Source organism: Pangasianodon hypophthalmus, chromosome 16, assembly GCF_027358585.1.
Source record: "Pangasianodon hypophthalmus isolate fPanHyp1 chromosome 16, fPanHyp1.pri, whole genome shotgun sequence".
In the NCBI taxonomy this organism is placed as follows: domain Eukaryota; kingdom Metazoa; phylum Chordata; class Actinopteri; order Siluriformes; family Pangasiidae; genus Pangasianodon; species Pangasianodon hypophthalmus.
The window spans coordinates 17,062,227-17,088,775 of record NC_069725.1 but is presented as its reverse complement, the minus strand read 5'-3'; the positions used below and the strand labels follow the sequence as shown (position 1 = coordinate 17,088,775).

General features: G+C 37.3%; 1 protein-coding gene across 2 annotated transcripts; it reads right to left on the bottom strand.

The window, feature by feature from the left end:
- Nucleotides 1-1,925: 1,925 nt before the first annotated feature.
- On the bottom strand, nucleotides 1,926-25,921 carry tfcp2 (transcription factor CP2). 2 transcript variants are annotated; one of them, XM_053240804.1, is made up of 16 exons: nucleotides 25,488-25,921; nucleotides 25,060-25,270; nucleotides 24,640-24,791; nucleotides 22,782-22,858; nucleotides 22,588-22,693; nucleotides 22,148-22,254; nucleotides 21,887-22,039; nucleotides 21,543-21,653; nucleotides 19,824-19,909; nucleotides 18,583-18,631; nucleotides 9,332-9,425; nucleotides 8,973-9,063; nucleotides 8,732-8,835; nucleotides 8,461-8,603; nucleotides 3,536-3,587; nucleotides 1,926-3,436 (listed from the first exon to the last, which is right to left on the bottom strand). In XM_053240804.1, exons 2-16 carry the CDS (start codon nucleotides 25,179-25,181, stop codon nucleotides 3,399-3,401), a joined length of 1,485 nt encoding a protein of 494 aa, XP_053096779.1. In that variant the 5' UTR covers nucleotides 25,182-25,270; nucleotides 25,488-25,921; the 3' UTR covers nucleotides 1,926-3,398. The 2 variants fall into 2 exon arrangements, with proteins under 2 accessions (XP_053096779.1, XP_026776642.1); XM_026920841.3 differs by having other exon boundaries at nucleotides 25,580-25,921.
- Nucleotides 25,922-26,549: the final 628 nt, after the last annotated feature.

Here is a 26,549-nt window from a genome sequence, read left to right as displayed (position 1 = left end):
AAGTCATATAAGCTCTAGTGAAGGAGATTTGTAATGCCTCACTATACAAAGACATTATATTCATTTGTGTGCTTCCAACTTTGTGGCAACAGTTTGAGGAAGGCCCAAATATAGGTGTGATGGTCAGGTGTCCACAAACTTTTGGCCATATAGTGTATAATGGCAGCCATCAATGTATGTTATGTTCCTTTGAAACATAAAATATTTCATTTATTAAACCATTTAGTCAAACCTAGGGGCACTCTTTTCACCTTGTCTGTTAAAAAAAAGACACACATTGATGGAAGGTTGGAGGGCTGGAGGGAAAGTGGTGGCTTAGCAGACCTTTACTGTCAAGGTAGCTGTATGTAGTAAATCTGACAAAAACATGCACAGTGAGGGAAGAAACTCAATGAATTCACTTGGAGAATTCACACTGTTGTTCTTAGATATCAGCTAATCCTGATATTCACTCATAGGTTTTTGCCATGATTGAACCGTAAAGACACCAATATAAAAATATTTTAAGGCATTTTAGACAGCTTGAAAAAGATCAGGTGATGCCTCGGGGAGCTGGGCCCTCAGAGACCACATAATTTTAATCAATAAAGCTTTGTAACTCAAACATCTCATTAACTCAACATGCTGTTTCCCTTTTGCTATTTATTTTTTTATGTTTTAGCTTCTCCTTGTACAGTTTAAGTCCAAAATGAGGCATGCAGAATGATAAATTCTGACTAGTGATTTTATTTTATTTCAAGAAAGAACATAACCATGTAGCAAACATTATACGGAGAATGTCTTCTGAGAGAAATTCCAGAGTAGTTCTAGAGAGAAAGAGAGAGGAGAAGACGAGAAAGAGTAGTTCCTTTGTGATTACATGTAGTTATATAGGCCTAAACAGAGCAAAAATCATTGACTAAGATAGATCAATGTATATTATTCATCATTAAATGATTGCAGCAATTTATGCTAGAGTAGCTCTTCTGTGGGACCAGAGAGGCTACCCTTAGCTCCCCACAAGCATCAATGAGCCTTGGGTGCCCAAGACCCTGTTGCAGGTTCACCGGTTGTCCTACCTTGGGCCACTTTTGGTAGGTCCTAATCACTGCATACCAGGAACACCCCACAAGGCCTGCCATTTTGGAGATGCTCCGACCCAGTTGTCTAGCCATCACAATCTGGCCTCATGTTAAAGTCGCTCAGATCCTTACACATGCTCATTTTTCCTGCTGCCAACACATCAACCTTGAGAACTGACTGTTCACTTGCTGCCTAATATATCCCACCACTTGACAGGTGCGATTGTAATGAGATAATCAACGTTATTCACTTCACCCATCAGTGGGTTTTAATGTTATGGCTGATCAGTGTATATAAGATATGATTCATTTGCAAAATATGCATCAAAAATATCATGATGGGAGGTGCAATGGTGCAGTGGGTCTAAGAGATCCAGGGTCCCCAGTTTTATCCTGAGCTTCAGTTACTGTCTATGTGGAGTTTTGTATGTTCTCCCTGTGTTCATGCGGGTTTTCTGTGGGTTTCAAAAACATGCCTGTAGGTGGATTGGCTATGCTAAATTGCTAAAAAATAGTGTGATGGACTGGCGTCCCATCCAGGGGGATTCACTGTGACCCTGCTAAAGTGGTTATTGAAGATGAATGAACAAATGCAAATATAACCACACATCCCTTTTTGTGTAGCTGGAATATTTTGTCATCAGATGAGGAACACATGCTAAAATGCAAGTATTAAGAATTAAAGGAAAAAGCTTAACCATTGTAGAGGATGTTGCACCATGTAACAATTGGGGGAAAAAACAAAACAAAACAAACACCACTGTTTTTGAGAAAGCATGTGGTCCTTGCTTAAAACCATTTAATTTAGAAAATTTACCTGAATTGAACAAAGAATCTTGCCCAAACATTCAAGCACATCATGTGGTTTGTCAATACTGATTTTCACTTTTACTGGTTGTGTGAATACTGTACATACATGAAATTCAAGCCAGCATCGAGATAAATTACAATCCATCTGAAATATACTCAGTATAAAATGTTAGCATCAAATGAGATATTGCAAACTGTGGCTGGAGCAAAGCTGACACACAAGCAAAATTGCTTTTAATGGGTAAAATGTTTTAATTGTTGCACTGACATGAGAAAATGGTGGAGAGAAAGTCTTCAGTGACTTTACTGCCTTGCATACATCCAACACAGCTAACCCGCTCTACCTTCAGAAGCACTTAAAACATATGCTTTTCACACCAAATCGATTTGCATTGCAATGGTTATAGACAAAAAAAAAAACAAACAAAAACAAACAAACAAAAAAAACAACAGCCCAACAATGATCACGGCCAACACAAAGCAGTTGGTGTACGTACATAAAACATGATATAAAAGAAAACAAATCCTGGTCTGAACAGATCTTTGTAAGAACTTGTTCTATAGAATAAGCCTGTATTTAAAGAAGAAAAATACTAAGCACAAAAAAGAATATGGAGGAGGTAATGGACTGGTGTTGCCATTTATACCCACTGTCTGAATAGTATAATGGAACATTTAACAACAAAATGTAGTGTGACTATACTGTTGTGAATTACCAACTGAATTCATGTTTCTCGGATTGAGAATTTATACCAATTTAGAAGTACTACTACACTTACAAAGAAAGGATTAGTTACTCTGCAGAAAACCCTTGTTAATAAATGAGCTACAGAAAAGTAACTCAACAGTAGCAGTAGCAGCAGTGCTACTTTTCTTCCTGTAGGCAAACCAGGGGAAGTTACTGAAATAATTTATTTTGATAACATAAGCGTAATACGCGTTATAAATTAGCCTACTAACAGAACATGTTGAAACCACTTTTTCAGTGGGGAATCAATATAGGGGACTATCAGGTGTAATTATTGATTACACTTTTACTATGACTTTTGCCTTGCATGGTGGATAATAACTCGCAATGCTGATAAATGGTGGGATATAGGCACAGGATGCAAAAAGACCTTGTCAGACAGTGTCTGCTAATGCTAATTCTACAACAACCCATTCAGTCATTCTCAGGCAGCAGGCTCTGGCACACCAGTGCTTACAACTAATGTATAGACATCAAAGAAAAGAGATTTTTAAAAAGAAAGGATAACTAAAGCAATAAAATACAAAACAATAAAATCTGCAGTCTGATAGTACTGGCAGTACAGACAGTCTGTGGAGAGTACGACAGTAAGGTATCGGAACAAGCCAGATGCATTTCCACTTTACCACAGTGGCCTCTAATGCCTGAGCAATACAACTGTAAGAAACAATCGTAATCAAAAGATCCAGGAACAGTGAAGGTAGGGACTGTGGGGAAGCATACTGATCAAGATTAATCTGCTGGAAAATGGGTGTCGACTATTTGCCCAATCTGCATTCTCACTTCAAGATGATGTGATAGCCATCGTTCGTCTCAGCTGAGAATTCAGGAACAGACAAAAGATATATAATAGATGTTACTAAATGTTACTACACAATTAACTTCACATATTTGATTAATTATAGGTTCTCAGTACCTTTCATTGTGTCCAACACAAAACACATCTCATCCTGAAAGTTCTGAATCATCTGTGTGAGAGAAAATTAAAATGAGGACATACTACAAAGTTAGAATGTACTATTAAGTTAGAATGTACTTGTTTGTGCTCAGATGACACAAAGGAATCTTTGAGGATCATACTACTACACACATCTAGTAGTAGTACTGAAGGCAATGAAGCTTGAATTCAAAGGCAACTTTGAAGTCAAACTTTTCTCTCATTTCAATAACTCTGCACCATCAGATTTGCGTGATGTACAGTCCTCTGCAAAAGTACTGGAACACCAAGGCCAATTTTATTGTTTTTACTGTACACTGAAGACATTTGGATTTGAGCTCAAAAAATGATTATGAGATGATAGATCAGAATTTAATCTTTCATTTGCTGATATTTACATCTACATGTGTTAAACAACTTAGAACATGGCACCATTGGTGACAGACCACCCAATTTCTAGGTGAGCAAAAGTATTGGAATAAGTAGTCTTAATGTAAATAACACTTAATAGTTGGTTGCATATCCATTGCTTGGAATAACTGCATCAAGCCAGAGACCCACTGACATCACTAAACTGTTGCACTCTTCTTTTGTGATGCTTTTCCAGGCTTGTACTGCACCTTCTTTCAGTTGCTGTTCGTTTTGAGGGGTTTCTCCCTTCAGCCTCCTCTTCAGGAGGTGAAATGCATGCTCAACTGGGTTATGGTCTCATAATTGTCTAAAACTTTCCACTTTTTTTTGCCCACAATGAAGTCCTTTGTTATGTTGGCAGTGTGTTTTGGGTCATTTTCTTGTTGAACCCATATTGTTTTTGTTTTTTTCTTCACAGCAGCAATATTTCTCTCATCAACTGCTGTCATTTACCTTGGCTGACATGTTTGATGACTGGTTAGTACACCAGTGGTTTCTTCCATTTTCAGGACATTCTAAATTGTTGCATTGGCTATGCCCAATGCTTGTACAATGGCTCTGATTGATTTTCCCTTCTTTTCTCGGCTTCAAAATAGCTTGCAGGGCTCCAGACAAAAAAAAATTAATTTAGGAGCGATTGGCTCCTATAAGGGGGAAAGGAAAAAAAAAAAAAAAAACAGGTCCCAAATAAGAATGAACTTAGTTTTCAAAATTTTAAAACACTTACTTTCAGTCATCCTGCCTTGTGTGTATGTCTGCCTTCCTTTTACAGCGTCAGCATTTTCATCCATCTTGTGGATGTCCTGGGAATTGAAGTTCCCGTAAAGTGGGAACTGAACGTCTTTTCCAACTTGAGAACTATATACAGTCACAAAGAATTGTTCTTTACACAGAATCTGAGTCAGTGTCACTGACCATAATTATGTAAGCATCACTTGGCCTTTGAGTGTAGTTTGCGGTTAACACATGGTTCAGGATCAAACTTTTCAAGTGATGGGCCCACTGTGCTGATCCTGATCAAGTCTTCCAAGGTTGACACATGGAGTGAATTGCGTACTTTTGATTTTATCCTGTTTTGAGCTGAAAAGCCAGGTTCACACTAAGCGGCCGAAATTGGTAGGACAAGAAATATCTCAACTAGATGCAAAACATTCTGGAAATCTGAGCAGTAAGGCTCTTTTGTCAGTAGGACTTCCCACAAACTGCAATAGAATTTATCTGAAAACTGTGCTTTTACAAGAGCTTTCATCAATCTCCATTCTGCCTGTACAGTGCTGATGTCACATCCATTTTTCAGCAAGATGCCTTGATACCATTTTAGCAGCTTGTCAATTTCATTTTCTCCAAAAGTGTGTACGTCATCTGGCCATGAATCATGACAAAAGACGGAGAAGCATTGAATGATCTCCTTGAGTGTTTCTGTGCTGTGTGTTGTCTCAAACCTCATTTCAAACCTCTGTTAAGTTCCTTAACTGTAATGTCTACAGTTTCTTCGACAAGGTGGTTTAGTGCTTCACTGAAACCTGAGAGACCACAGCCTGTATGTTCTGAAAGGAAATGCCCATGTAGTCAGATGAGGCTGCCTTTTTCTGCCTTGTCTGTTTTTCTCTTTGGGCTTTGTCCTGCTGCACCACATTCTTATGCTGAGAGACTGAATCTAAGTTTGTGTAATGGAGAAATTCCTTCACCTTACTGGTTTGTCCTTTATTCCCTTGAATGTACAAACACAGGTATCAATAGCTGCTACAGCCTGAAGAAGAATAAGTGAGTTCTTCTGAAGCACAAGACTCAACTCTGAGATTTATCCAAACAGGTCATGGACAAAGTGACAAAACACCACAAAAGACAATTCTTCCATTTGTTGTGAGACGTGTTTTGCTCTTCCTCTTATTTCAGTGTTTTGGAGGTGCACAGCTGTATATTGACCCTGACCTGTAGTGTGATCAGAAGCAAGACATACAGAAAGGGCCTGGTAAATGTGAGGCAACCAGAGCTGGGTCTTTACTGCAGGTGGTGTTCGTATGGCACAGCCTAACTCCACACCTATGGCTTTCAATTCACGCATGCTTTTGGGGCTAAAATAGTATGTTTTCCATACCAGCTGTAACAAGTCATAGATTTCAATCATTCCAATCCATTTCAATCATTGGAAGAGACTTCTGAACACCCAACATGGCTAATTCCAGTCTGTGTGGCATACAGTGAATGGAAAGAATGTGTTCTCCTATTTCTCCTCTTAGGAGTGCACCTACTCCACCTGAGTCCTTCCCAGAAACGTCTGTGCCACAGTCAGTGATAATAGAGATGTAATTAGCTGTCTGAGCATCTGTCAGTGCTTGTTCTTTGATCTCATCTGCAATGCATCCTATAAGCTTGCTGTGTCATCATGCGTCTTGCACAGATCCAGTCCGTTTTTCTTCATTAGTAAGATCTGTGAGGTAAATTTGGTTAAAGGCTGCTCTTCACATGCAATCATACAGGCTATTGAATTTTATTTTTAGCTCCTTCCATTCTTTCTCATCATGTAGTTCGCATCCAACTACCAACAAATGATGTGATAGGCTACTCCTCATAGAACATGCAAGGAAAAAGACATTAGATGCAAATTTTTAAATCATAATGTGTAAAATTATATAATAATAATATTATTATATTGAACAGAGACAGACATTAAATATACTGACTGTCCTTTTGTACCCCTATGCTTGTTTTGCATTCATTTTGCACCATTATTATGCAAACTCTTATTAGCATTGTCCAGAAAACAAAATCCTCTACCTGTGAATTAGATACAATTCCTACGGCCTTTTTAAAGAAAATTTTACCCTGTGTCTTGGATGATTTTTTATTTTTTTTTAGATATTGTAAACTGTGCACTGTCTTCTGGTGACTTCCAGAACGCCCTGAAGATAGCTATGATTAGACTTCCATTTAAGAAAGTGGATTCAGATCCAGCTGTTTTTAGTAATTTAAGACCTATATCTAACGTACCCTTTTTAAGTAAAATTTTTAGAAAAAAAAAAGCTGTTATTATTCATCTTAATTCATCCATTTTAGGACCTTTGCTTTTCTCCCTCTACATGTTATCTCTTGGTAGACTCATTCAAATGCAGGTGAAATCAGTTTTTATAGTTATGCAGATGACACACAACTTTATATATCAGGGTCACCGGGTAATCAAGAGCCAATTAACAAATTAATTACATGCTTGAATGAAATCTCTGACTGGATGTCACAGAACTTTCTACAGCTAAACCAGGATAAAATGGAGATATTAACTGTAGGAGATAAACAAAAAAGAGAAAACTTATTGAACAAGCTGTGTTCTTTCTCTTTATCTGTAAAAACAGAGATTAGAAATCTGGGTGTAATAGTGGACTCCGATCTCAGTTTTCATCCTCACATCAGTATCATCTCTAACGTCGCATCATTTGAGGAACACTGCAAAAGTTCATCCAATTTTATCTAAAGAAGATGCAGAAAAACTCTTCATGCATTTAGTAAAAGCAGATTATTGTAATGCTCTCTTTTATGGCCTTCCCAAAAAACTATTTATCCATTACAGTTACATTACAAAATGCAGCTGCTCGGCTTCTAACACAAACCAAAAAGAGAGACCATATTACTCCTATTCTGAATGAACTGCACTGGTTACCAGTGACATCTAGAATTGATTTTAAAGTGCTCTTATTAGTTTCAAAAACTCTTAATGGCATTGTAAAGATCACCAAATGCTGGCTTCATTAAGGTACCTCCTAATAAGAAGCTTGGTAAAACAGCTTTTAGTGTCCATGCTCCCAGGATGCAGAACTCACTCCCAGCGTACATCCGTCAGGCACCTTCACTACATATATTTAAGAAGCAGCTTAAAACACATTTATTTACCTTGTCGTTTAATTAGTCCTCTTGATTTTATGCTTTAAACTGTTTTTTTATCACTTAATGATCTTTTTAATATTTTATTTTTGTTTGATTACTTATTTTTATTTCTTAATGACTTTTTAGGTTTAATATTTTATTTTAGTTTTGTTATTTGTTTGTTATTTTATTATAACTTTCCCATTGTGAAGCATTTGGAACTATATATTATGTATGAAAAGTGCAATATAAATAGATGTTTTTGTTATTATTATTATTATTATTATTATCCTTTTTAACAACAAATGCAGTCTTCACAGGCAAAACCCAAGACTCAAACCAAGAATATAAATTCAGAGCTATTAACTGTTTGAACAATCAGTCTAACATAGAACACCTGGGCAACAAAAGACACCTGTTCACATGTTCAAATATTTTTGACCACTTGCCATAATTTAACACATCTATATGTAAACATCAGTATAGAATAAAATAAATAAAAGCTGAAATTTTGATCTATTGTCTCATATTCATCTGTTGATCTCAAACCTAAACAAAAACAAAATTATTGGCCTTGCCATTCCAATAGTTTTGAAAGGGATTGTATAACACCATGAGAAACTGTGAAACTGCACCTCATCGCTGACAAGCACATGAATGCCTGTGGGTCCCTGCTTGAAGATCTGGCTGATCTGGCGTGGAGAGATGTTGAAAAGCTGAGCTAATTTCTCAGTCAGCTCGATGGCCGTTAGGTCCTCCAGGTAAATAGCATGGTACACTATAGAAATTAAACAAGGGGGAGGAAAAAAAAAAAAAAAAAAAAAAAAACTTTTCTTATGCTGTTTTGAGTTTGGTTTCATGAAGACGTAATTTACCCACAAGATTTCCCCACAATCAAGGACACACCAAAAAAGGTATTGCTAGCACCATCTCCGTTCTCATGTTTTTGTTGGTCTCGGGCCTGCTGAGACTCCTGGCACACATAGATAGTGAGTCTTGGGCGAACCACCCTTAATATGCATAAACAAACAACAAGTATTGTAAGTAAGTATTAACACACTGTATAACTAGAGTATAGTTATACATGTATATAACATATTCTCACACAAATGTTGTGGCTGTGTTTATGTACAGAAAACATTCCCACCTTCCTTTTAGTGAATTGAACAGTCGTATGCCATCAGCTGGGCCACAGATCTGAATGACGTCCTCTCTAGTTAGTTTCAGCAGGTCTGCCCCTGAGGACCATCCCAACAAGAGAATGCATACATTTCAGCAATAAATGACCTCAATAAATGACATAAGAAAAATACATTATTTTGTGCTAAAAAGAATCATTAGCTAGGTGATAAGATTCAGTTTAACGTTAAGCATAAAAATATTTCTTTAAACCCAGAATAAGCTAAGCTTGACAGAGTTGATGTACAATGCCTTGAGGATGCTGAGTGAGAAAAGCACAGATACAAGAGCTATGTAGTGGGTTATGCAGCCAGAATATAGAGTTACCTGAGAAGTTTGTGAAGAGACGACAGAATGGCGAAAAGCGGTTTCTATGGAGCCATTGCTGTGCTTCTTGAGGTGTTGCAGTGGGCACCAGATTCTGTTCAGGATAAAGAGAAATGAAACAGGTAGGGCTTAAGATTATAAAGTCCTTAGGAATTTTATTCCATTCAACAGCACTTTCCCCTTTGCAGACAGATATGGACTGATGCCTCTTAGATATTTTATGAGACCTAAGAGACCAATCTCACAAGGCCAACAAATGTGAATGTTTCTGGTAATGTTAAGAGCCAAGGACATGTTCTCCCTTTGTTCAGCAAAATATTAAAAACATCCCAAACAAACAAACCCATTTACAAGTAGATTTTATAGCAGGTGTAATGCAGAAGATTTGAATGTTAAATTCATTCACCTGATACAACATTCAAAATTTACAAATTTTACATATTACAAAATATGCCACTTTTCAGACCAAAAACATAATGAAGGCTATTGGGTTTTACCTGCAAAAAACAGAAACAAGTGGAAGAGTTTCCAGACATCTCCTTATAAAACTGTACAAAGTGTACCCAAGACTACTGATGCATTTTCAAAAAGCAAAGGCTTGTCACAACAAATATTGATTTTGTTTAATACATTACTGTTCCTTGCTCTTTATACTAGATTTTTTATGTAGAATTATTTAATTTAATTTTACACTTTTATAATTTATTTTAGACTTAATAAATGCAGAATAGTTTTTTCCAGGTTAACTGGTAATTGGAATGAATTCAATGAATCACAGTAACCACTGTAAAGGTGGTCACCTCTATAAACTGAGATGCATGAGGAAAGCCTGCATGTCAACCATCATCCTGAATAGTTTTTATAGGTGTGCTATAGAACCAACAATCACAGGGTGTATACTATCCTGATACAGCAACTGCATGACAGGATCGTGAAGCACTGCAGAAAGTGATTAAAACAGCTGAGAGGATCACAGACACTCAGCTCCCAGCTGTGGAGGACATTTACATTACACACTGCCCCACAAAGGCATGCTGCATCATGAAGGACTCCAGTCACCCCACACAATCGCTTGCCTTGCCCCATTCACTGCAACTGTCACACCATGGTAATGCTGCAGACACTGTCACTGACTGTTGTTTTTGGGTTTTTCTTCAAAGCGCTCACAATGTTTCTGTGATCATCTGCTGTTATTTTCTATGGCCAACCTGTTCGATGTCTGGTTGTTAGTACACCAGTGGTTTGTTTCTTTTTCAGAACATTCCAAATGCCCATGACTTGCTTTTCTTCCATAGACAGCTCTCTGGTCTTCATGTTTATCCTTTAAGAACAACTGCAGTCTTCACAGGCATACCCAGGGCTCAAACCAAGTGTAGACATTCAGAACTAAAAATTGTTTAACAATCAATTTAACAGGGCACACCAAAAAACACCTGTCAGTTACGTGATCCAACATATTTGATCACATGCCATAATTAAAGTTGTTTAACACCTCTAGATGTAAATCTAGATCAGGAAATGAAAGCTGAAATTCTGATCTATCATCTTACTCATCTTTTGATCTCGAACACAAATGTCTTCAGTGTATAGCAAAAACAAAATTATTGGCCTTGCCATTCCAATACTTTTGGAGGGGGCTGTATAATATATAATTATACAACAGTTAGTTCCAGCCCACTAATTTGATCGGATGAGCAGTGTTCCAAGAGTGCTTATATTTAGTATAACCACATTGGGAAGTTTCACTATTTGTATCACTCCACTTGTCCCGTGGCAGCGGACATGGCAAACAATACATTTTTCATGAATATAACTTCTGATTTAAAATAAGAAAGCTCGTAAAATGAAGATGAAAAGGGAGAAGAGAAGCTAATTTCAAGGGATTCACATTTAACAGGAATGTACAAATCATTGCGAGCTAGCTAGCTCGCTCACGGGCCATCAGTCAGTGTGACTTCTTTGGGATCCATTTCCATTCGCAGAGCAAAAATAAACAAATTATTTGGCCATACTGTGTCTGAAATGTCAGTTACTCAATATTAATTTGTTATTTATAAAACTGTTTTATAAATACAATAATCACACTCACAGTTGTGCGGTTATACTAAATATTGTTGATGCTGGTATCATGTGCGATACTGCTTAAATATAACGCTATAAATTAATGTATTCACATAAATTAATTAATAGTATGGTCCTGAAAATCACCCCCACCCCACATGAAGGACATTAGAGACAAATCTGGGCTAATTTTGCTCCTTTGACATCATCAGGATTTGAACACACAATCTCCTGATGCTTTTCTGTTGAAGCCATTAAGTCAAAAATTTAAAATAGCAGCTTAATATTCTTTAAATGCACACAGATGAGGTACTGCAATTTTAAATTAGCAAACAGCTACCATTTATTATTGAACATCAGCTGAACGATCCTGAAGGTAGATTTGTTTTAATTTCAGGCACACTACATGGTCAATATATTACTATACTTGATGTTTATTCCCCTAATGAAGATGCATCTAAATGTATGACTGACATAGTACTACTTTTTAATCAACATTGCAAAGGTCTGGGATTTTTGGCAGGAGATTTTAACTGTACATTAGACCATCAGATAGATAGATCTTCATACAGCTTCCAACGTTAGATCTTTTATTTTAAAAGATATGTGCAGTAACACCAACTTAGTGGATATCTGGTGGGAATTAAACCCCTCGTTATAAAAATCATACTTTTTATTCTAATCCCCAAGCTTCTTAATCAAGAATTGATTATGTTCTCAATCTACGCAGCTTTGTTCATTTAGTGCAATCATGTTATATTGGCTCAATTGTCTTATCGGATCTGTGAGTAATCATACTGACCTCAGTATCTTAGTTAGGAAGAGTAAGACTTGGACATTTAATTTCTCCCTTCAGTCTGATACCATATTTTTTAACTTAGTCCACCAATGGATTAAAGAGTACTGGCATTTTAATAAAAATTGCAATGTCTAACCAGTTACTTGCTGGGAAGCCCTAAAAGCCACAATATGAGGACATACCATACTTTATACATCGTTACAGCAAAAGATGAGGGCACAAAATCAGCTCAGTCTATTAAAGGAAAGTAAGGTATTTTGAGTGGTTACATAAATCAAATCCTAGTGAATCCAATTGGGTTGCATTGTGTCATGAGCTGAACTTAATATAGAATACACCAATCATATTAACAAATTACTGTTTCTAGCTAGACAAAAGTATAACGAATTTGGTAATAAACCCAGCAGATTCCTGGCTTATCAGATATAAAAAAAAAGAGCAGTTTGAAAGGTCAATTAAATTAGTGAAGACACCTGCGGGTTTCCGTACATATGCTCCTATCAAGATCAATGCCACCTTCGAAACCTTTTATAAATCATTATATAAATCTCAGAATAATATTCCAGATTCTGATATCATCTCGTATTTGGATGGTATAGCACTTCCGGCACTGATGTATCTAATCTTAATGCCCCCTTCACTCCTATAGAAATCTTGGAGGCTATTCAGTTAATGATATCACAAGAATCACCAAGACCCAATGGCTATCCTATTGAATTTTATGTATTTTTTGGCCTGAACTTCAACCTATATTTATGCCAATCATCAAAGACCTGATCAATCAAACTACAGTGCCTGATACTTGGAAAATTGCTTCAATGTGTTTACTACTCAAAAAGACAAAGACCCAGAGAATTGTGTCTCCTATAGGCCAATTTGTTTTTTTTAATGTAGACTGAAAAATATTTGCCAAATCCCTTGCATGACGATTAGAGGCAGTGTTGCCCAAGCTTGTTAATTCAGATAAAACCAGGACGGATGCGATATGGCTTTGACAGCATACACAGACTGCTGAATATAATAGATCTTGTTCAGAAACACAAAGATCCTACCCTCATATATATACACACACACATACACACACACACACACACACAGTCAGGTCCATAAATATTGGGACATCGACACAATTCTAACATTTTTGGCTCTATACACCACCACAATGGATTTCAAATGAAATGAACAAGATGTGCTTTAACTGCAGACTGTTAGCTTTAATTTGAGGGTATTTACATCCAAATCAGGTGAACAGTGTAGGAATTACAACAGTTTGCATATGTGCCTCCCACTTGGTAAGGGACCAAAAGTAATGGGACATTTGGCTTCTCAGCTGTTCCATGGCCAGGTGTGTGTTATTCTCTCATTATCCCAATTACAATGAGCAGATAAAAGGTCCAGAGTTCATTTCAAGTGTGCTATTTGCATTTGGAATCTGTTGCTGTCAACTCTCAAGATGAGATCCAAAGAGCTGTCACTATCAGTGAAGCAAGCCATCATTAGGCTGAAAAAACAAAACAAACCCATCAGAGAGATAACAAAAACATTAGGCATGGCCAAAACAACTGTTTGGAACATTCTTAAAAAGAAGGAACGCACCAGTGAGCTCAGCAGCACCAAAAGACCCGGAAGAACACGGAAAACAACTGTGGTGGATGACCGAAGAATTCTTTCCCTGGTGAAGAAAACACCCTTCACAACAGTTGGCCAGATCAAGAACACTCTCCAGGAGGTAGGTGTATGTGTGTCAAAGTCAACAATCAAGAGAAGACTACACCAGAGTGAATACAGAGGGTTCACCACAAGATGTAAACCATTGGTGAGCCTCAAAAACAGGAAGGCCAGATTAGAGTTTGCCAAACGACATCTAAAAAAGCCTTCACAGTTCTGGAACAACATCCTATGGACAGATGAGACCAAGATCAACTTGTACCAGAGTGATGGGAAGAGAAGAGTATGGAGAAGGAACGGAACTGCTCATGATCCTAAGCATACCACCTCATCAGTGAAGCATGGTGGTAGTAGTGTCATGGCGTGGGCATGTATGGCTGCCAATGGAACTGGTTCTCTTGTATTTATTGATGATGTGACTGCTGACAAAAGCAGCAGGATGAATTCTGAAGTGTTTCGGGCAATATTATCTGCTCATATTCAGCCAAATGCTTCAGAACTCATTGGACGGCGCTTCACAGTGCAGATGGACAATGACCCAAAGCATACTGCAAAAGCAACCAAAGAGTTTTTGAAAGGAAAGAAGTGGACTGTTATGCAATGGCCAAGTCAATCACCTGACCTGAATCCGATTGAGCATGCATTTCACTTGCTGAAGACAAAACTGAAGGGAAAATGCCCCAAGAACAAGCAGGAACTGAAGACAGTTGCAGTAGAGGCCTGGCAGAGCATCACCAGGGATGAAACCCAGCGTCTGGTGATGTCTATGCGTTACAGACTTCGGGCTGTAATTGACTGCAAAGGATTTGCAACCAAGTATTAAAAAGTGAAAGTTTGATTTATGATTATTATTCTGTCCCATTACTTTTGGTCCCTTAACAAGTGGGAGGCACATATGCAAACTGTTGTAATTCCTACACCGTTCACCTGATTTGGGTGTAAATACCCTCAAATAAAAGCTGACAGTCTGCAGTTAAAGCACATCTTGTTCGTTTCATTTGAAATCCATTGTGGTGGTGTATAGAGCCAAAAATGTTAGAATTGTGTCAATGTCCCAATATTTATGGACCTGACATACATACATACATACATACATACATACAAGAAAAATATATATATATACACACACACACATCCTGTATATTCACTGGCACAACCGACATGGTGCTGGCATACATAATCCTCTATGTATGGAGTCTTTTGGGACACCCTGTATATTCAAACCCCTATGCTATCATTAACACAAATGATTTATGTTCTAAGCAATTCCAAATAGGTAGAGGAACAAGACAGGGCCGTCCTCTTTCACCACTGCTCTTTGCCCTGGCCACAGAACCATTAGCAGTGGTAATAAGGCGTTGCCAAGACATCACAGGCATGGGTGCAGGTGGAGAAGATCATCGAATCTCACTATATGCGGATGATATCCTTTTATACATGTCCCATCCAGAGAAATCCATTCCAGCCATAATGGCATGCATTTCAAAGTATAGAAAATTTTCCGCCTGCAAGTTCAATTTTTCCAAAATCCCTAATCCTACCTCTTAATGTACCTTTCGTCCTGGGTGGACACATCCCCCTTTCAGTTAGCCATGGCAGGCTGCAAATACTTAGGTGTTTACATCACCCAGATCTTAAAGAGCTTGCTGACAAGAACTATTCTCCCTTAGTTGAGAATATAAAGAATGATCCTGAAATATGGGATCCCTTCCCATCTCCCTGTTTGGTAGGATAAATACAATTAGAATGAATATTCTCCCTTGTATATTATATTTGTTCCAATCAATTCCTTACTCAGGATCTTGTCTTGCCTTTTTTTTAAGATTTAGATAGAAGTCTGTCAAAATTTGTGTGAAATAACAAAAGTCCAAGACTCAAGTTCCCTAAACTAATGTGGCCCAAACAAGAAGGGGGTACCTGTGTACCTAACTTGTAGTTATGTTATTGGTCATCTCAAGTTAAACATCTGATCAGCTGGTTTACAGATTGGACTCCCATTGTGTAACTATGGAATCTGAGGTGTGTCTCCCCATACCCCTTGAATGTTTACCATTTATTAATAATACTATGAAAGTAAAAGGTACTTGAAATTTTTGCTTTATACAACACCATAAAGGCTTGCACTACCTTGAGATCTCTATATTTTTTCTGTGTCTTCTCCCATAGCCTCCAATCCTTATTTTCCATCATAGTTGAATAATTTTGGGCTTTTGGCTTGGACTAGGAAAGTGAGCTGGGAATTTTCACGTTTGTTTTCTAACAATGTTTTCAAATCGTTTTTACAACTTCAAGAACAATGAGTTACCCAAGACTGACACTTTATTACAACTGTTATTGGGAATGGTTGGGCTGCGGTGGGAGCAAACTTAGACCGAAGCACTTTTGAGTAAACAGACATATCAGAGGTCTTATTTCTGTACTCTGTAGAAACCTGTTAAATAAAAAGAGGCCAATGGATAAACTGAGGAGAGTTTGGGAAAGGGACTTGGGTTATTGCATCTCGGATTGGTCTGATATCTGGAAAGATCTGTCTCCCAAATGCACCTCCTCTGAATTTCAAATTTCTAAATAGGATGTACAGTCGGGACCATTTGGACAATGACAATTTTCGTAATTTTGTCTCTGTACACCACCACAATGGATTTAAAATGAAGCAATCAAGATGTGATTTTCAGCTTTAATTCAAGGGGTTTAACAAAAATATTGCAATAACCATTTAGGAAGTAAAGCCTTTTTTTTTTTTTTTTTTTTTTTTTTTTTTTTTTTAAATACATAGTCCCTCCATTTTCACAGGTTCAAAAAGTAATTGGCCAGGTGTAGCCTGTTTCCTCATTATTTCATGACAAATTAAGGAGATAAAAGGTCTGGATAAACGATTAATGCATATTTTTGTTAAACCACTTGAATTAAACCTGAAAGTCTACACTTCAATCACATCTTGATTGCTTCATTTCAACTCCATTGTGGTGATGTACAGAGGCTAAATTATGTCGCTGCCCTAATATTTATAGACCCAACTATATTTTATGCCTGTTCGACCACAACAGATTTTAATTTGTGCTTTAATTGCGAAAGAGAAAAGGGAACACTTTTTCATTATTTTTGGCAGTATAGTCCCACCCTATATCTTCTTGATACAGGGTCAACACACACATTTGGTTCAGACACCAAATTTTTGTTCTTAATATTGTCATATTTGGCAAAAAAAAAATAATAATTTACTTTGTGGGTCAGTCCAGATGTTCCACCTTTTAAACAATGGCTCTCTCTCAAACTGCAGCCTTCCTTCCCCTGAAAAAACTGACTTACGATCTGCAACACCAAATAAAGATTTTGGAGACTGTGGGCCCCATTGTGGACTTACATTAAAAGCCTTTCTTAAGACCTACGTCTGTGTTTTCGTATTATGGGTTGCTCTACCATTACTACTATTTTAATTTTAATTGTGGGACTACCCTTCTTTACCTTTACTAATTTTTTAAACTTGTATGGCTGCCAACCACAGTGAGAGATCTATTGCTTTTGTCTGTGAATGTTGATTGTGGTTTTTGGGGGCTTAAAGTGGTGGTTGTGTTTAAAGGTGGTCTACACAATATTGAAAAACAATGGCACCGCTCCCTCAAAAAAACTGTAATCCTTTGAGGCATGAACTACACACAAGTGAGAATCTGAACGCTGTACCAAGAAAATCGACTAACCATTTCTGAATATGAGTTTCCTTCATAAATATTGACATTGACTTAAGTCACCAAATAAAATAAATAATAAAGTTGCCAAAGTTTTTTTCAGGTTGAGATGAGAAGAACAAGCAAATTGTTGGTGGAATTTGCTTCCACCATGATTTTATCAGACTTGACCATACGCAACACTAATGAGTGAGAGCCATTGTGATTACAGATGAACTTATTACTGCTTTCTCAAATCTCTAAACTGGAAACATATTCTTTGATGTTAATATTACAATGAAGCTATTTTTTGAACAATAGTCATTACTAGAATTAACCTGTCACACATAGTTGGATAATATAATAAATATTTTGTAATATGTACAAATTATTAAGATAATGCCACTATTAAGCTTCACTTTACAATGGAAGAGTAATAAATACTGGCACAAAAAAACACAGACTGGGTAGTAAACATGACTGGATTTTGCATTAAGCAGAAAGAAATAAGCAGAATTCAACACGAACAGCATGGACAGGGATGCCTCAGCTGCCAATAAGCCTAGTCCTTCTTAGTAATTTGTTACTAATTTGTAAGTATGAAATGCTCTTAATTTATATTTCAAACAGGAGGGAAGCTATTGAAGAAAGGAAGGAAGGAAGCTATTGGTAAATCTGGACTGCAATCCATATATTGTACATGTAAATCAAACATTTTCAGAGTTTAGTTGACGAAACTCCACCTTCCAACAGGCTTCCATCAGCAACTATACACCAATTTATATACACCAGTTTAACAATTTATATGAAATAGCCCGTATGTTGGTATAAGGTAGGATATACCAATAAATTGGTCACTGTTTTTGTACATGTAATATAGTGTGTAGTCATAAACCAAACACTACCATGTGATATAGTACCTTAAATATTAAGTGATTGTGTAATTTCCAATCAAATCGTGAAAAAATCAAATTAAATTCTAAATAAATAAGAACTGCAAAGCAAAGAACAGTACAAAAAAAAGAGACCAAAAATTGGAAGAACACAAAGGCACTTACATCTGCTACCTGTGCCACTGGTTCTGGCTGGTGATTCGGTGAGCCATTCCTAGACACAAATGCAACCAAATTAGGAGATTTATGCAGGAAAAAAAAATAGAGATAGGGCAAACAAGCTGTAGGATGATAAGATTTCAATTACATATTGGCCCTTATTTATTAAAGTTGCATACAACAAAACTATGGCACAAATTCCACCGATAGTTTCCTAACTCAATTTCATCTTTATGGATTAACAACCTGAGAAATACCTCATTTGCAGTTAAATTGTTAAAACCAATGTCAATATCATCAGTAATTACAGCAAGTACACTAAGTACAGAAAATAGCATTAATATCATAATTGCAATTAGGAGCCTGTGATATGTAGATAATTCAATTTAATTTGTTAATTTGCAAATGTGAATCGGTATGTGCAGAGGTGGATCTTTATCAGCTCATTAGTCCAGTCAAGGTATAGCCACATTTGTGTGCAAGAGCCACTATTGAGATCTGCACTGGGCTGCTGAAGGGCAGATGGCTTTGCATGGAAGTTGCAGGTGGTATCTCTATACAGCCATGAAGAGGTCTCTCCCAGAGGCTATTCCACAACCTGAGGACTTGAATGTGATGCTGTGAACCCATAAGCCCAAAATATTAAAAAATTGTGCCTTTTTTTTTTTTTTTTTTAATAAAAAATAATGAGAAAAATTTAATTCATTATTGTATTCCATTTTTCACAGGTTTACTTAAATGAAATAAGGATTTGTTTACAGCAGTGATGATCTATTATATCCTTTCAACATATTCTACCTACACATCAGTAAGAAAAAAGTGGAACCTTTCACAAGGCCTGATGCTACCTTTAAGCTGCTGCACTAGCTGGGGGTTCATGATGGGAACTTGACTCATCCATATTTATTATTAATTTCTAAGATCTAAAATGAGTTAAATCTGTTCTTGAACCATCCATTCCTCTACTGAAACTGTGTTAAGTTTTTATTTAGTGTTTAGTGGTTCACATTTAGTGGTACCTTTGAGGCTACAAAAAGGACATTTGGTATCATTTGTTTAATGCATCAGATGCAGAATCGTTCATACAGCATTCTTGCATACATTCAAACATTTTTATCCGACATTATGTTAACTTTGGTGAATAAAGGCCACGAGTGCTTAATAAATAAAAAATCAACTGTCTTATGTACTATGGACCCATCATTTAATACCATAACAACAGACACCACAAGCATGTGTGATCTTACCCTTCAGTAGGGTAGCTGTTGTGGGTGCTGCTGAAGCCTGGCGATGGAGAGTTGTTGACATAAGTGGCCTCAGGCCACGGTGAGCACTAGAGAAGAAAACTATTTCAGTAATTCATATTCAGTTTAACATGAGCTTTACTATCCTTACATTTAACTGCCTATCACCACAGTGAGGCGACCAGCTAATTAAATGTTTATGGTCACAATTTGATCAAATAAACTACTACACTAAACTGGTGTACATAAAATGCTACAAATGCTGCTAGATTCATTTCCACTCATGGTTGTTCAGGCACAATAATGCTATGTAAGCAAGAAGTCATTTTGATTTCTGTGGTTGGAATAAAGAGAGATGATGATATATAATATGCCCTGGAAGGCATATCTTTTTTTTTCCTAATCTTTTCTAATGTCACCTCTAGCAATGATAGGCGAACACAAATCAAACTAGCCAGAAAAAAAGCAGGAAAAAAATAAATAAATTGCTGAGAAGACTAACATTGTTCTCCGTTTTGCAGATGATGCTAAATTCCAGACAGGAGGCAGCTAAGTAAATACTAATTAGTAAAAATAAGGGGACTGGGGCTTTAAATCTCAACAGGTGGCTCAATGGTTCAGGCCCTGGATTACTGATCAGAAGGTTGGGGGTTCAAGCCCCATAACTGCCAAGCTGCCACTGTTGGGCCCCTGAGCAAGGCCCTTAACCCTCTCTGCTCCAGGGGTGCTGTATCATGGCTGACCCTGCACTCTGACCCCAGCTTCCTAACAAGCTGGGATATGCAAAGAAAAGAATTTCACTGTGCTGTAATGTATAATAAAGACTTCTGCTAAACGCTCTGTAATTTATTTTTCAGGCAAAATGCATTACACTCTAGAAAGCAATAACTCGTGCAGACATACAGTTCCCGCAGAAAGGGGTGACATCAAAAAATAAATATAAGACAATAGATCAGAATTTCAGATTTCATTTCCTGATGTTTATATCTTGTTAAACAAACTAGAACATGGAACCTTTTTTTGAACCCACCCATTATTCAAGTGATCACAAATATTGGAACATGTGACTGACAAGTGTTTCTTGTTGCCTGGGTATGCTGTGTTAGATTACAATTACTAGCTCTGAATGTCATTTTAAATTAAATGATTATTTTGTCGAGAGCTGAGAGGTGTGTCGAGAGGTGTGATCTGGTGAGCTATATGGAGTAGTGGTTCAATATTTAATTTTGTTTAGTTTCGGTTCAGTTAATCTTGTCAAAATCAAAATGGGGGAAGATGGGATCCCAAGGACTTTTACCTATGCGTGGGAAACCCTCATCTATTTTTTAGTATCACTCAGGATTTATTTTAAAATAAATAAATAAATAAATAATAAAACAAAAATTAAAAAATAAAAATAAAATACTGCTTCTCCTAAGAATCCTTCTAGATTCAGTGCAGTGCTATGTTAGTCATAATCTACTGGGCCAAGTGTTGAAAATTGTAGAACGCCCACCTTGACCAAGGCCCACCAAATTCCCCATTTTAATGTTGGACTGGTACTGGTTTATTTACACTTTGAATTTAATTGTTTTTATTTTTGTGGATGCATGTTGTAGCTGCCGTTATTGCTGTTGATGACAGCATTAGTTGCAGCCCTAGAATAGCAGAAGTACAGGAGATGTTCTGATGCAAACTCAATGAAATATTGCTCAAAATATTACTCAATTCCCAGGCACAAACCTCAGTAAGGATGGTGGTTTCATATGACGGCTGGTATTTCTCCTTTTCTTGAGGTGCCCTCTTCTCCATCTTTTCTCTATCAGTCTTCTGCTTTCTGTCAGCACCTTTGGGCTACAAACAAAACAGTCTATATTTAGCTAGCTTTAAGGGGTTTAGCCAATTAAAATAGAATACTTGCACAACTACCAGCAATGAATATGGTGATGTTACTAAACAAGTATATCATTTACCCTGCATACCTGGATTAAAATGAATACCATTACCTTCTCCATCCAGGTGTCAACACTCAGTATGGAGATACTTTACACGTTAAAAGTACAACGAGTGCTACATTCCATTCCTACCTTGAAGACTTTGATTTGGCAGCTGGCAGAGTGCAGATGTTCTGTGTAGTCTCCTGCTTCATTCTCTTTGAACGTGTCAATTTGGATCCGAAATGGAACCCCCTTCTCACCGCCATGCTTGCGCATTGTGAACTCTGTGCTGATGCAATGAACCTAAAAACAAGCAAACAGCTTTTTACCACTACCATGCATGCTGATATAATCCGTTATATTTTTACTTGTACAAGAGAGTTTAATAAATGCCACAAGTAAATAAGACACCTGGATGAACACTGAAGTCCGCTTTGATGGGTCCCATAGGAACTCCACTGTGTTAAGCTGTGTTGGGTTTGCCCTGGGATCCACGATACCAACAGACATAGGAATATCTGAAAAGAATTTCAATAGAAACATATAATCAATGCTAACGTTTGATTAAAAATAAAGGTACACAAGGGTACACAGATAAACATGGGTACAAAGGTACACAGGTAAACAGAAGAGAAACAGTTTGTGCCATCATAAATTGACATACAAAAGCTAAAATGACCAAATTAATACACTGACCATTAGCCTGCATTTTTGACCCAGCACCATGAACCCTCATTGTCAAAGGCTCCACTGATACTCTGTTGTTTATTGTCATATGGAAATAAAATCTACACAGCACTGTCATGTTCCTGATGTAAGAAATCTGCAAAGCACTTCAGCAAAGCACTCACCTAGGTCAAGGATTCGATCACCTGGTCTGTTCCAGCGCCAGCCCTCCAGCTGCTGGTGCTCAGTGTACTGCAGTCGCCGGTCATGAAAAACCACACGAATGATGCTCTGCATTGACCAAAACCAACATAGGAGGAAGTAAGCCATCACCACAGAGGCATTGTCCTGTATCATGAATATCAATGTAAGCTCATACCTTCACCATTTTGCCTGTGATCTCCGGAAGCTCACCCATTTTCCGATTGTCCAGCATTCGAATTTCGTAAGACTGTCCTGCAAATAAAACTTTGACAACTTATTTCACAGATATATTTTTGGTGGTGATTCTAATAGCATGGAAACTGTTGGAAAAAATGCTTTTCAGAGAACAACCAACAAAACCTAAGTAATTAATATGCATAGGTTTTTGAAACACAAAGCCGTTGTGGAGGCAGCATGGATACAAAGCTAGGTCTACAAAAAACAAATATTGTGACTCATCCGATATAATGATTTTATCGTTCCTACATGATATTACACTGCCATGATGTCCAGTGACATTATATTACCAGACCTGCCCATCGTTACACATTTTGCAGCAGAAAAGAACAGTCTTTTTCTCCCCAATAAAACAAGAGATGAGCCAATCAGCATGTGAATTTCGAATGATTTGCACAGGTGTTTTGAACTCTGCACAAAGGTGTTTTGAGAATGTTTTGAGTTCATTAATATTGATTAATTAAATGAAGCTGATTGATATTCTCTTTTTGGCCAAAAGAGAAAAAAGGACAAAAGGTTCTCACCTACAACGAAGGGTCAAACCTAACACTTAACAAATAATGCTAATGTTGATGATAATTAGAAAGAAATTAAATACGTTTTTGTTGTTGTTACACCAGCAAGCAGTTCTCAACTGCATAGCTAAGAATATTATTATGCACTCCCATACTCTCCTTGAACCTGAAATGCTCTTTCCTGTCTTTTTTTAGCCTGACGGTTCTGAGAGAGATTAAAACTGAGATTTTTTTAAATGGTAAATCGCAAGAATGGAAAAAATCTGTATCACACACACCTTAAAAAGATCTTTTTCAAGTTGATGTGAATTAATCAACAAATAATCTCTATAATGATCTTATATATTGCTTATAAATGGAAATGGTTTTAACAAATATCAATTGCCCGCTTTTGTTTATTGTTTTCTGAATAACATAACGTTAACCAAAACTGTATGGAAAAATTTAACATCTAACATCCTGTTACTCAACTAACTTTGTCCTCTAGGGCTAATCAAATGACATAATACCAATTTAAGTGACACATAAGAAATCTGATAAAGAATTTATTTTAAATAACAGCATACAATACTTGAAATTTGTGGATTTAAGCAAGTATATCACTTTACATCTACTTAAACTGTAGTAAATCGCAAACATTGCCTCATCACTAATCTTAACAAGCTAAAATTAAGCAGGCAAAACTTTACTGGCCTCATTAAACTATGAAATTTTTGCATATTCTACTACTACATTGGAAAAAATATCAAACCCCATCCATGAAATTTACTGTGATTGTATAACAGCAACTGTTGAGTGATACGAGTGTTAAGTACTGCTATTTTGACTGCTCTCTTGGTGCTGCAATCATTCAAAGTTCTACCTGCAAGTGTTTTCTATCACTCACGTCTAAGTTCACTTGAGCACCGCATGAAATCACATTAAACTTCTTTTCCTCGTTTGGTATGATGGCTTTGCTCAGCTTCATGCAAGAAGAAGTAAGAAGTCTATATGTTGCAAGTGTCCCCCCCGTGTGGTCTCACAGAGTTTTTCTTGCCACCGTCGCCTCTGGAATGCTCATTAGGGATAATTCTAAATCTATACCTATATCTGGATATCTCTAAAGCGGCCGTGCAACAATGTACATTATTAAAAGCGGTTTATTAAAATTCAAGACAGAACTTTTTTCATAATCAACATTATCCATTATGTCGATTAATCATTGCAGCCCTATACCAGGCCATGTCATCATGCTGCAAAAAACCATGTTGCTCTTTATGCAGTAATTCAGAAGGAACAGACCTTGGTTGAGGTAGGTGAGTGTCTCATCATGTAGTTTGACAGCTGGTGACGTGGCAGCACAAAGAACATATTGGAAGGGAAGGATTTTGTTGTCATTATCAGGTGGCAGATTTGACTCTTCCTGTTTAAAGATGGGGAGTGCCAGCACATCACTGTAAAGTATGGGAAAGAAAGAGAGAGAGAGAGAGAGAGAGATTGAGATTGAGATTGAAAAAAGACTTAGATATAGAAAGTGTTATTGTATGACTTGTCTTTTATGAGTCTAAGCGTAACTGATAAGTTCTTTAAAGATTCTGAATGACTTTTCTTTCACCATCAGTAGGATCATCATAAATTACGCAGTCATTTGTAGACAAACTTACTGTACTGTGCTTCTGAAGTATTGAGACATAGATCTTACTGCAGAAGCTTGAACTATACCTCATACTGTAGGCTCCTGCTCCAAGCTCCTGGCCAATTCCAGACAGACTGGCGTCGAAATCCTGCACCAGGCCGGACTCGATCACCTCATCAGCGAGCGGCAGTTTCAGAGCCCAGGCCATCACGACGAGGAGCTTACTCAGCTCGTATTGACCACGATGAACAAAAGTGGCCTAGAATTCTTTCGAGTTGTGTGCAGGATCACACGCACCTGTCACAGAGGATACACTGCTTTATGGTATTCGAGAAAGCATTTGCGGAGTCAAACGGTATCAAACAGGTTACATCCGTGGTTTGAAAGTTACACGATACAACGTTTATGCGATCAAGCATTGTGCAATCATTTAAAAGTTAAATGAGTTTAAACTTTTCCCGATGTAATTACACGTGCGAGACTAAAGAGACAACCTGGTGATGGTAGCAATTACCTTCCCATACACAAATCAGTTTGGTTCCCAACTTCACTAAGTGGTCACGACAAGTAAACACGAGGAGCAGTCATAACACTTTAAGGACATACTTGCGTGACGCTCGTTTTATTTGGCTCAGGAATAAAAAGAAGTCAATTGCAATCCATTGGACCCCTCTTCACGCCATATTTCAATCCGTCGTCTTCGCAATGAAACAGCTAGATGGGGTCTAGACAGGAAACTGTTACCGTAAGTTATATCACAGAAGTCCTGGTGGCCGGTAAATGTAACGAAGATTGATTTATCAGAAAGAAAAGAGCGAAAACTGACTGGACCAACACAAAAAAATGAAAATTTACACGTGAGACATGTTTGTTTATTCCTTCTGCTCACTAGAGCCGTAACAGCCGTGGTCGTTTTCTTCGTCGATTGCATAAGGCTTAATAGGCTGTAGAACATTATTGCCCCCTATCGTTTTGGTGTCGACATTTTCTTTCTATTTTCATAACTTTTCATCTGAATTTATGTTATGTTATGTTATGTTATTGTGTTGAATACCCTCAGTAACCTGGATAGGGTATTAAAAAAAGGGTTTCTATTTGTACTGCGGTGTGCAGGAACCAAACTCATGACCACTGCATAACGGACCAATCATGTTCAACGGAAAAAAGACTGAGCCAAATGTAGCATCTTTGACAAAAATTGTCCAGTTTATTGTCCACAGAGTAATCTGACCTAGGATTCGTGAAAACTGGCTATGTTTACATGCAACGATTTTCGCCAATCCGTAAGAATGAATTCCGAATTAACCGCCTGATTTTATGGGATTAAATTAGTCTCAGTTATTAACAAATGCATGCACAATTATGCATGTACTTGATGAATGTTGCAAATGCATCTTACTATCAAATAAATGAATGTGCAGCGATCAGTACAAATAGAGACATATTTGTGAATATAAATGTTGTGGATCAGGTGACACGCGTGCATTCATTGACGTCTTCTTTCAGTCGATCCTGTTCGGTTCATTAGGATTTTGAGACTTTCCTTCCGCGGGTTCAGCACTGTACGACCCACACA

Bases quoted from the DNA above. Each gene is read 5' to 3' on its own strand.
- tfcp2 (XM_053240804.1), bottom strand. From the start codon at position 25,181: ATGGCCTGGGCTCTGAAACTGCCGCTCGCTGATGAGGTGATCGAGTCC. The intron at 18,632-19,823 runs GTAAGATCACAC...ATTTGTGTCTAG, and splicing joins AACAGCTACCCTACTGAAGG to GAATGGCTCACCGAATCACC. The intron at 9,064-9,331 runs GTAACTCTATAT...GATGGTCCTCAG, and splicing joins TCTCTTCACAAACTTCTCAG to GGGCAGACCTGCTGAAACTA.